The 12,742-nt window shown below is 41.1% G+C and overlaps 1 protein-coding gene across 12 annotated transcripts in view; it reads left to right on the forward strand.

Moving 5' to 3' along the window:
- Positions 1-12,742, forward strand: part of TANC2 (tetratricopeptide repeat, ankyrin repeat and coiled-coil containing 2) — a 713,129-nt gene that overhangs the window by 591,710 nt on the left and 108,677 nt on the right. For all 12 annotated transcript variants that reach the window (XM_073325985.2, XM_073325984.2, XM_078850726.1 and 9 more), the window contains one exon: positions 9,840-10,121. In XM_073325985.2, coding sequence (XP_073182086.2) covers positions 9,840-10,121 — 282 coding nt within the window. The remainder of the gene's footprint in view (positions 1-9,839; positions 10,122-12,742) is intronic.

Raw genomic sequence — 12,742 nt, forward strand, 5'->3', positions numbered from 1 at the left:
TGAAATTCCTAAGCCATGGCTCAAATCTTTTACAGCTTTCTGTTTGACTTAATTATACATAAGGCTTCTATTTGTCAGGGTTTATTAATTTCATTTTTTTCAGGATTTATTTTAGCAATTTTTAAGTTTCATGTAGAAGTCAAAAAAATCAAGGTTTTTCAGGGCTTTTTCTTTGTATATACTGTAAAGAGTAATAAATAAAAGACAAATTATCCCATCATTTATAGCATAAATGCTAACATGGGAGTTAGGTGAGTGTACACAAAGGGAGAATTTGGCCTTGCAGTGTTCCATAAAATAGTACAGTCCTTTGGAATACAGACCTGTTTAAATCATAGTCATGATTTTTTATACAATTTTAGTGCAACGTGGTTGCCATGTAATCAGGTTCCACTGTAAATTTTAAAATACTGTAATTGAACTTGGAAAGAGAATGTAAATGTTTGATAGAGTAATTAAGTAGTGATATCCCTGTCCAGGATTAGCCTCTGATGGAACTATTCAGATTATTGCAGAAGAAAGCAGAGGGGCCTTGCTATTACTCCTATAATAATACATGCTTAATTAAGTAATAATATAATTCCCTTTGGCTAATAATATTATTCATTACTAAGTGATGATAATAATAAAGTGATAATATCCCTCCCCTAAAGGTCAGAAAAGCATTTTCCAAGGAAGCAAGATTTTGTGTCTGACAGATGAAGTTTCCAGCAACGTCCAGAAAACTGATGTTACACTACTTGTTTTACTGTAGGCACACTGAATATGGGGCCCGTTCCCCGGTTCTGATTGGACCACAGAGTCCATTTGCATCGTTATGTTGTATATTGTAGGAAATGATGAGAAAGTCAAAAAAAAAAAAAAGCCCCATTCAATTACATCATATAATGGCAGACAGCTAAAAAGTGACAAGTTTTTAAAGTGCTTATATACCAGTGCTAGAAGTCCAAATAATAAGATGGGTGAACTAGAGAGCCTCGTATTAAATGAGGATATTGATATAATAGACATCACAGAAACTTGGTGGAATGAGGATAATCAATGGGACACAGTAATACCAGGGTACAAAATATATCGGAAGGACAGAACTGGTTGTGCTGGTGGGGAAGTGGCACTATATGTGAAAGAAAGCATAGAATCAAATAAAGTAAAAATCTTAAATGAATCAAACTGTACCACAGAATCTCTATGGATTGTAATTCCTTGCTTGAATGATAAGAATATAGCAGTAGGGATATATTATAGGCCACCTGACCAGGATGGTGATAGTGACTGTGAAATGCTCAGGGAGATTAGAGAAGCTATTAAAATAAAAAAACTCAATAATAAAGGGGGATTTCAATTATCCCCATATTGACTGGGTTCATATCACCTCAGGAAGGGATGCAGAGATAAAGTTTCTTGACACCTTAAATTACTGCTTCTTGGAGCAGCTAATCTTGGAACCCACAAGAGGAGAGGCAAATCTTGATTTATTCCTAAATGGAGCACAGGATCAGGTCCAAGAGGTGACTATAGCTGGACCGCTTGGTAATAGTGACCATAATATAATTGAAAAGAAAAGGAGTACTACTGGCACCTTAGTGGAAATCTATCAACTTCATGAAAAAACTCTTACAGATACAGACAGACATCATCTTCCTTTCCAAATGCAAACAGATGGACATTGTACCAATTTTTTCTAATCTAAGGTGCCACTAGTACTCCTTTTCTTTTTGTGAATACAGACTAACACGGCTGCTACTCTGAAACCTGTCATAGTATAATTAAATCTAACATCCCTGTGGCGGGGAAAACACCACCGTAGCCCAACACTGCAGCATTTAATTTCAGAAATGGGAACGACACAAAAATGAGGAAGTTAGTTAAACAGAAGTTAAAAGGTTCAGCACCAAAAGTAAAATCCCTGCAAGCTGCATGGAAACTTTTTAAAGACATCCTAATAGAGGCTCAACTTAAATGTATACCCCAAATTAAAAAAACATAGTAAGAGAACCAAAAAAGAGCCACCATGGATAAACAACGAAGTAAAAGAATCAGTGAGCAGCAAAAAGGCATCCTTTAAAAAGTGGAAATTAAATCCTAATGAGGAAAATAGAAAGGAACATAAACTCTGGCAAATGAAGTGTAAAATATCATTAGAAAGGCCAAAAAAGAATTTGAAGAACAGCTAGCCAAAAACTCAAAAAGTAATAGCAAAGAAAATTTTAAGTACAATACATCAGAATCAGGAAGCCTGCTAAACAACCAGTGGGGCCACTGGACAATCGAGATGCTAAAGGAGCACTCAAGGACGATAAGGCCATTGTGGAGAAACTAAATGAACTCTTTGCATCGGTCTTCACGGCTGAGGATGTGAGGGAGATTCCCAAACCTGATGCATTCTTTTTTGGTGACAAATCTGAGGAACTGTCCCAGATTGAACAAGGAGTCAGTGACACTTTAAAGACTAACAGATTTATTTGGGCATAAGCTTTCGTGGGTAAAAACCCCCCTTCTTCAGATGTATGGAGTGAAAATTACAGATGCAGGCATTATATATTGACACATGAAGAGAAGGGAGTTACCTGACAAGTGGAGAGCCAGTGTTGACAGGGCCAATTAGATCAGGGTGGATGTAGTCCACTCCCAATAATTGATGAGAGGGTGTCAATTTCAGGCGAGGCAAAGCTGCTTCTGTAATGAGCCAGCCACTTCCAGTCCCTATTCAAGTCCCAGATAGGGACTGGGAGTGGCTGGCTCATTACAAAAACTGCTTTGCCTCACCTGGAACTGACACCTCCTAATCAGTTATTGGGAGTGGACTACATCCACCCTGATCGAACTGGCCCTGTCAACACTGGTTCTCCACTTGTCAGGTAACTCCCTTCTCTTCATGTGTCAGTATATAATGCCTGCATCTGTAATTTTCACTCCGTGCATCTGAAGAAGTGGGTTTTTTACCCATGAAAGCTTATGCCCAAATAAATCTGTTAGTCTTAAAGGTGCCACCGGACTCCTTGTTGTTTTTGTGGATACAGACTAACATGGCTACCCCCGATACTTGTCCCAAATTGAAGTGTCATTAGAGGAGTATTTTGGAACAAATAGATAAACTAAGCAGTAATAAGTCACCAGGACCAGATGGTATTCACCCAAGAGTTCTGAAGAAACTCAGATGTGAAATTGCAGGACTACTGACTGTCGTCTCTAACCTGTCATTTAAATCAGCTTCTGTACCAAATGACTGGAGGATAGCTAACATGACGTCAGTTTTTAAAAAGGGCTCCAGAGGAGACCCCGGCAATTACAGGCCTGTAACCCTGACTTCAGTACTGGGCAAAGTGGTTGAAACTATAGGAAAGAATAAAATTGTCAGACACATACATTAACATAATTTGTTGGGAAATAGTCAACATGGTTTTTGTAAAGGGAAATCATACCTCACCAATCTACTCAAATTCAATACAAATGTAGATAAATGCAAAGTAATGCACATTGGAAAACATAATCCCAACTATACATATAAAATGATAGGGTCTAAATTAGCTGTTACCACTCAAGAAAGATCTTGGAGTCATTGTGGATAGTTCTCTGAAAACATCCACTCAATGTACAGCGACAGTCAAAAAAGCAAACAGAATGTTAGGAATCATTAAAAAAGGGATAGATAATAAGACTGAAAATATCATATTGCCTCTATATAAATTGATGATACGCCCACATCTTGAATACTGCTTGCAGATGTGGTCACCCCATCTTAAAAAAAAGATATACTGGAATTGGAAAAGGTTCAGAAAAGAGCAATAAAAATGATTGGGGTATGGAACAGCTGCCATATGAGGAGAGATTAATAAGACTGGGACTTTTCAGCTTGGAAAAGAGACGACTAAGGGGGGATATGATAGAGGTCTATAAAATCATGACAGGTATGGAGAAGGTAAATAAGGAAGTGTTATTTACTCCTTCTCATAACACAAGAACTAGGGGCCACCAAATGAAATTAATAGGCAGCAGGTTTAGAACAAACAAAAGGAAGTATTTTTTCATGCAACGCACAGTCAACCTGTGGAACTCCCTGCCAGAGGATGTTGTGAAGGCCAAGACTATAACAAGTTTCAAAAAAGAACTAGTTGAATTCATGGAAGATAGGACCATCAATGGCTATTAGCCAGGATGGACAGGGATGGTGTCCCTAGCCTCTATTTGCCAGAAGCTGGGAATGGGCGACAGGGAATGTATCACTTGATGATTGCCTGTTCTGTTCATTCCCTCTGGGACACCTGGCATTGGCCGCTGTCAGAAAACAGGATACTGGGCTAGATGGACCTTTGATCTGACCCAGTATGGCCGTTCCTATGTAGTGGTGGTTTAAAGAGGTATTGTTGGGGATCAAGGTGTCATTAACCTAATACAATGTCACTGGGGAAATTTTTAGTGGGAGGGTCTAATTTGCTAATTTTGGCAGCGTTAAGTGTCCTGTGAGTGGCATTACAGCAGTGATTCTCAAACTAGGGGTGCCGCTTGTTCAGGGAAAGTCCCTGGCGGGCCGGGCCGGTTTGTTTACCTGCTGCGTCCGCAGGTTCAGCCGATCACGGCTCCCACTGGCCGTGGTTCGCCACTCCAGGCCAATGGGGGCTGCGGGAAGGTTCTTCTGCCCACAATGCTTCCTGGAGCCCCCATTGGCTGAGAACGGCGAAGCGCGGCCACTGGGAGCTGTGATCGGCTGAACCTGTGGACACGGCCAGTAAACAAACGGGCCCGGCCCACTAGGGGCTTTCCCTGAACAAGCAGCGCCCCTAGGTTGGGAACCACTGCATTACAGCATCAAGGGAAGATTTAAATGTTTGTTTTAAATTGATACCAAAATTTAAAAAGCAAAGTTAAATCAGTTTTAAATATGTGTTAATAAATATACTGTCTATGATACAATAGAGGCAGTCTCAACTCTGGAATTTAATTTGCGTAATCTTAAATAATTACAAAGTTTTTATGCTGCTTTATTTTAACACACATGGGGATATTTTCAAAGACACAACTGGTGGTTAGGCATCTAACTCCCATTCACTTTCAATGGGAGTTAGAGGCTTTCCATATATATCTTTAAAAACCTCCCCCATTGTAGATATAATTCTGTAGTGTGAAGATGAAGATTACAGCAGCGTGAGTCACGCTGTATGATTAACCTCTCTGTGTGTGGGAATCACCTGCTGCCTTTTTTGGCCACATTATGAAATGTTTTAATTAAAAGATCATTTTAGCAATAAACTGTGAAGATGCAGCTGAGGTGCATGCCAGGGTATGCTTCGATCTAAATGTTTGCAGGATTATCTGAAGCATTCCAAACTACAGATCTGGTATACATGGTATTAACTACACTGGTTGAATTTTTTTAAAATAAAGTCTGAACACAATTATTGTGCATTCTAGGTCTGTGCTTCCTACATACAAATAAGGCCAAATTTGGATTATGCCTCTAAGCATTCTGGAAACAAGTATCAGGAATGGTTTATATCTTGATTTACAGATTTGAATAATATGTAAATATGAGCTGAATCCAGACATGGAAGGTAATGTCTGAGAGGGGAGTGATTCTAGACAAAGCCAGGACCTCCCAGGCACTGAGCAGTGCAGAGCAAAGTGCACAGCAAATGCTGGTCACCATGCAGAGCAGCCTATAGGAGGGGATCTAGCAGATGTCGGTCTCCATACCTCTGCACACTGCAGAGGTTTCAACAGTAACTTGTGGAGACAATGGCAATTTAACTATTGTTACATTTCACTGCGTAAAATTATAAATCTTGTTGTTTGTCTTAAAGCAAAGGTCCTAAATATTCTGAGGAATTCTGAGTGTAAATGAGGGGGGGGGATCTATTTAGAAAGGTTATGTTTCTGCATATTATAAGTGGATTTTCTTCTTTGAATTGCCTCTGCATAGTCCCACTTTTGGGGTGCACTGGCTGCTGCTTAGACTAGTGGAATCTGCTTGGTAGCAGCGTCGATTGGAGCACTTTTGCGCCCCCTGCCCCTCCCCTCCAGACTCTGAATGTTCAGGGGTGGGGCTATACAGTGGAGGTATGGCATGACTTGCTAACCCCCTATTTACCTTTCATTGCCTCCCCGAGTCTATAATTGAAAAAAGGGCTCAGAGGAAGGTGGGTGTAATGTGTGTGCGGAGGTCATTTTGAAGAACCCCAATTACAGGAGAGTAAACTTCATTTCTTGAATTAATTAGATCAGACATTGCATTCCTTTTTCTCCTACCTGTAGTAGCTCAGCAGTGAGCTACTTACATTTAGTCCCATCAGTTTGCTATTTACAGTCTGCTAAGGTTTGTGTAAACGTGAAACATAAATCTTATTGACTGGCTGGATTCAGTTTTATTCTGTGTGTTGTGTGCTCTTTGAAAAGGCAGTGTTTATTTTTTAATCTTCTGCCTTTCAACTGTATTATTCTAAATCTAATCATACACCAGGCTTAGACTATTCCATGGTTGCAAAAATATGATCTAAAATGTTAGAGGTACAAAGCACATAAAGTTTAGGATTTTTTTGCTGAGTGTCAGGCAGGGGAATCAGAGAGATGAGTTAAATCTTTTACAATTCTGATTTTTAAAGATTTTTTGGCAAGAATGGAAAAAAACCATCTCTATTATAACATCTTTTCTATTAATAGAAATGACATAATAGACAAGGAACAGCATTTTATGTTTTATTGTACCAATTTATTAAAGCCATATATTTACACTGTATTGTGGATATTCACATTTCTGTATTCATTGCTTGCACTGATGTGAAGCAACAAAACAAAAACAATGGCCGACAGATTCTTGGTGTTTGAGGATTGGTTGCCCTCTCTCCACCCTTGGCCAAGAATGCTCTCCACAGAAGTGCAGAAAGAGCCCCTTGGAGAGGGGGCTTAAAGCTGCATTATGCTCTTTGAAAAGGAGTACTTGAGGCACCTTAGAGACTAACAAATTTATTTGAGCATAAGCTTTCATGAGCAAAGTGAGCTGTAGCTCACGAAAGCTTATGCTCAAATAAATTGGTTAGTCTCTAAGATGCCACAAGTACTCCTTTTCTTTTTGCGAATACAGGCTAACACGGCTGCTACTCTGAAACCTGTCATTGTGCGCTTTGCATCAGTTAAGGTGCATTCCACGCCTTTCACTCCAGCAGCAAGATTTGCAGTATAGATCATGTATTTTCAAGGTCAGGGCTTGTTTGAAAGGAGGATCTCTCTGAGATCATTAGGGTAATAGACAGTAAATGGGAAAATTGTCAAGGCAGGTTAATTGTAAAGCCTAATGATTTTGATGTTAGCCCTTTAGAATGAAGAAAAACACCCTTGGCCCTATGTCTGCGCTAAAGTGCTTTAATTTTTTCCCCTGGAGAGCTGAATTGAGCATCTTGTGCATTTAAAAGCAACCTGTGTTAAATTATTCCCTTTGTGAAAAAAAAATCGGCTTTCAGAATCCTGCTATAACATTGGACTGCTGCAAGGGAGTTATACAGTAAATCTGCAGATAATGGTTTATGCTGCTCCTTCCCCCATAAGCCTTTATGAAATATTGCCGTCAAGCAAACATTTAAATGCTCAGAATTAAATGAATGAGCAAACATTCCTTGGCATCTATCTGAATGGAGGAGGGGTAGTTTGTTTTTAAAAAATTAGAAAGTATGCATCAAGCCCTTCTGCAATGGCTTCTCTACATAGAGGCCAGCAATTGATCCTGTAGCACAGGTGGGAGTGTTCTGAACCAGCACTGAGAAGACCTAGGTTAAAACCCTGTTGCTGATGACCTAGGTAGGGGGACGTCATGTTTTATGTAGTTTTCACAGTAAGAAGATATCTTTAAAACTGGTTTTGTACTTTAAAAACTATGACAATCTGTAAATCATAGTATGAATCACCAGATAACTGGTATTGAATGAAATATCAATGTGTCACTTGTTTTGCTTTGCTGATGTTACATATTGGTAGGTTTGAAGGTGAAGAGGTAGGTTTCACACAGGCAGGGACAGGGGATCCAGAGGAAAGGAGAGCATGGTAAACAGACCTGCTGCTGCTCCTTGCTGTCTCCATTTTCAGAAGCCCCTGAGAAGCTGTTGTGTGTTTCAGGAAATGAGTGACTACACAGAGTCCTTCTTGGAGGTTATCTCCAGCTGACAGGTTTTGTGGTTAATGCAAAATATGGTGGTTTGCTGTTTGACTACTTACTTTCAGTAACCTTTACATGGAGATGAAATGTTGTAGACTAAAAAACTTAATGAAGTTGCAGCCTCTCATTCTCTTTAGTAAAGTCGACACAGTCAGGAGTGGCTTCAGCTGCACTGTTTCTCCCTCTGATTGTCAGGCAGGTGCACTTCCACTTCTCCCTGTCTCCCCCTCCCTGACCGTGGGTACCTGTGCTGAGGAACACCAACCCTGGATAAAAACTAGGAAATTAACACAAGCACATACTAGGTTTCATGACAGAGAAGATTGCATCACAACCAACCTTGTCTACTTAAATCAGAAGTTAAGGGAAATGTCTCCGGCATTCCTTGCCGCTTTATATTGCATCCAACAGTGTTGGTGACATGCTCCACTATTCCATAAGACTTTCACTTCCATCTCCAAGACATTGAAAAAGTAATATGTATCCCAACTTCATCAAACCTATCCTCTCAAATAAAACCTTCACAGCAACCTTGGCAATGTTAGAGCGGATTAATTTCCCAAATTCAGGGCATGTGTGACAGTCAGATGTGCTATCTGTTGATTGATACAATGGGGTAGAAGGTTTACTCTTTTCTGTTAATGTAAGACACGAGGATTTATGCCTCTTACTTCATGGATTATTTGATACTAAAATAGCAACTTTCTTAGACATAAAAACATTAGTTTGTGGTTTCTTGGTTATAATTTTTCTCCAAAAATTGTTGTAAAGATTGCCTAGCTGTAGAGGAGGATGGATCCAAAAAACAGTACTAGTTAAAAATGCTTCTTCTGCAGTAAGATGTGCCACATGCAAAATACATGAAGAGTGTTGAGGTAGAATGGCTTTGTTGGCCTTCACTAGCAATGAATTGCTTTACTCACTTTTGGCTTCACCAGTAAGAAGTATTACAGCCATTCCAAATGCCTGCTGATAACACCTTTCATAGAATATCAGGGTTGGAAGGGACCTCAGGAGGTCATCTAGTCCAACCCCCTGCTCAAAGCAGGACCAAACCCCAATTTTTGCCCCAGATCCCAAATGGCCCCCTCAAGGATTGAACTCACAACCCTGGGTTTAACAGGCCAATGCTCAAACAACTGAGCTGTTGCTCCTCCCGTTTATACTAGAGCTGATCAAAACATTTTCACAGGGGAAAATGCAGTTAGTTGAATTAACATTTTCTGCATGAAAAGACAGATTTCAGCAGAATTTTCCTTCATGAAGAACAAAACATTTTGGTTTGGTTTGGCCATTTGAAATGGCTCAAACTATTTAGTTTAGCTCAGTTAAAACCCCCTTTTGCTATCAGTGTGAACAAAGTTTAACAACTTTAAGATAGTTTTGTTTTGGTTGCATTGTACAAGAGGACAAGCTCAGATTATCTGGCTATGTCTACATGGTGGTTAAGGGGGTTTTCAATGGAGTTCAGTGGAGCTGAGCTAACAGTTGAAAAACACACCTTTTTGCTCTTGTTGACACGGCCTTTATTTGTAATAAGTCTCTGAGATATAAATGCAAGCCCAATGGTCATATAAACTCTCTTTTTTCTGTGTGAGCACTCTAGCCTTCAAATTCATTATAAGTGATGTCATAACCATAGTTGTATTGCCATCTAGCCCTAAATTGTATGTTCTTTCCCTGTGTTTCTTCTTTACAGTACGCTTTGCACCTTATAGACCTCCAGACATCTCCCTGAAACCACTGCTCTTTGAGGTGCCAAGCATCACCACAGAGTCTGTGTTTGTCGGACGGGACTGGGTGTTCCATGAGATAGATGCACAGTTGCAGAGTGCCAATGCCAGTGTGAACAGAGGTGTGGTGATTGTTGGGAACATTGGCTTTGGTAAAACTGCCATTATCTCCAGACTGGTTGCTCTCAGCTGCCATGGCACACGAATGAGACAGATTGCCTCTGATAGCCCACATGCCTCCCCAAAACGTAAGTACTGCTATATAGAAAGAGCTCTGAAATGCATGAATCTCATACGTTTATGTGTTTAGCACTTTTCACCAACAAGGATCCCATTACCACTTCTTCCCCTCCCCCAATAGACCAGTTCAGAGATTGTTGCCAAACCTGCCATCTTGGGGCCACCTGTCATGGTTTACTGTTCATGTGCCAGACCTGGACAATGTGGAGCATGACCTGGTTCCTGCCAGCTGAGGCTCCCTGAGGAATCAGGCTGCCTTTTCTGCTGTTGGCCACTGGCTTGGGCACATCATGGGTTCTCCCACTGGCATGCTTAATGGGAAACCTCCATCTGTTATTTCCTAACTTGTTACTGCAACACACATTTATGTTGGATACATCACCTATTCCTTCCTGTACAGTTGGTCTATCCCCCTCCATTCTGGTAGAGCAGCTTGGGGTGGGTCACACACCGCATCTTGAGCCTGGCAACTGCTTTTCCTCCTTCACACCAGCATAAATCACTTAGCCCTCCACTGAAATGCAGCCACCTTGCAGGTAGAAAGCAACAATAGCTTAATACCACACACAGGACAATTATAAGGGTAAAACAGGAATGAAGGAATACTCTATCCTACTGAAATTATAGTTAAATCCCTTGTTGGACAAATGCTGTTTGCTAGAATGAAATATTCTCATCCATATATAAGCATCTGAAATGAGACAAATTGTTGGTTTTCTGAAATATTGAATGTCACCTTCTAGAGCAAAATGGACAATGTGTAATGAAAGGCAGGGTTTGTTTATGTATTTTAACTAAAGCCTGCAGTACACCTGCTGGATGATTCTCTCAGTCTATTTAGAGAGATTGTGAGGGAGATTACAGAGGCTATAGTTTAAATGTTTTCAAACTAAAAACCACACACACAGTTGAGACCTGGAGGCTTTGAATAGGAAAATGTTCTACAGTCCTCACATGCAAAGCACAGAAAAGAGATCCTTGTACAAACCAAACACATACAGGCTTTCAGTTCTTACTCCAGCACTTCCTTGAAGTAGCAGTAAATTGGATAGAGCCCCAGCTCTAAATTCTGGGAAATAAGTGAATCACAAATTGTGGCTGGGGTTATTTGTTTAATAAGGAGCTCTGAGCTCCTCAGAATAAGAAATAACACATTTATTCTGGAAAAAGCCATATATAGAATCATAGAAGATTAGGGCTGGAAGAGACCTCAGAAGGTCATCTAGTCCAGCCCCTTGCTCAAAGGAGGACGAACCCCAACTAAATCATCCCAGCCAGGGCTTTGTCAAGCCAGGCCTTAAAAACCTCTAAGGATGGAGATTCCACTGCCTCCCTAGGTAACCCATTCCAGTGCTTCACCACCCTCCTAGTGAAATAGTGTTTCCTAATATCCAACCTAGACTTCCTGCACTGCAACTTGAGATTTTTGTTCCTTGTTCTGTCATCTGCCACCACTGAGAACAGCCTAGCTCCATCTTCTTTGGAACCCCCCTTCAGGTAGTTGAAGGCTGCTATCAAATCCCCCCTCTTCTTTTCTGCAGACTAAATAAACCCAGTTCCCTTAGCCTCTCCTCATAAGTCATGTGCCTCAGTCCCCTAATAATTTTTGTTGCCCTCCACTGAACTCTCTCTAATTTGTCCACATCCTTTCTGTAGTGGGGGGCCACAAAACTGGAAGCAGTACTCCAGATGTGGCCTCACTGGTGCCGAATGGAGGGGAATAATCACTTCCCTCAATCTGCTGGCAATGCTCCTACTAATGCAGTCCAGTATGCCGTTAGCCTTCTTGGCAACAAGGGCACACTGCTGACTCATATCCAGCTTCTTGTCAACTGTAATCCCCAGGTCCTTTTCTGCAGAACTGCCGCTTACCCAGTCGGTCCCCAGCCTGTAGCGGTGCATGGGATTCTTCCATCCTAAGTGCAGGACTCTGCACTTGTCCTTGTTGAACCTCATCAGATTTCTTTTGGCCCAATCCTCCTTTGTCTAGGGCCCTCTGTATCCTATCCCTACCCTCCACCATATCTACCTCTCCTCCCAGTTTAGTGTCATCCGTGAACTTGCTGTGGGTGCAATCCATCCCATCATCCAGATCATTGATGAAGATGTTGAACAAAACTGGCCCCAGGACTGACCTGTGGGACACTCCGCTTGATACCGGCTGCCAACTAGACATCGAGCCGTTGATCATTACCCTTTGAGCCTGACAATCTAGCCAGTCCTTAACCTGTTCTTTCATCGCTGAGGGCTGCTTACCTCCTCCCCATACTGTGCTGCCCAGTGAAGCAGTCTGGGAGCTGACCTTGTCTGGGAAGACTGTGGCAAAAAAAGCATTGAGTACTTCAGCTTTTTCCACATCATCTGTCACTAGGTTGCGTCCCCCATTCAGTAAGGGTCCCACACTTTCCCTGACCTTCTTCTTGTTGCTAACATACCTGTAGAAACCCTTCTCATTACTCTTCACATCCCTTGCTAGCTGCAGCTCCAATTGTGCTTTGGCCTTACATCCCTGCGTGCTCTAGCAATATTTTTATACTGCTCCCTATTCATCTGTCCAAGTTTCCACTTCTTGTAAGCTTAGTTTTTGTGTTTAAGCTCACTGAAGATTTCGCTGTTAAGTCAAGCTGGT

The sequence above is a fragment of the Lepidochelys kempii genome, chromosome 27 (assembly GCF_965140285.1).
Source record: "Lepidochelys kempii isolate rLepKem1 chromosome 27, rLepKem1.hap1, whole genome shotgun sequence".
Lineage (NCBI taxonomy): Eukaryota > Metazoa > Chordata > Testudines > Cheloniidae > Lepidochelys > Lepidochelys kempii.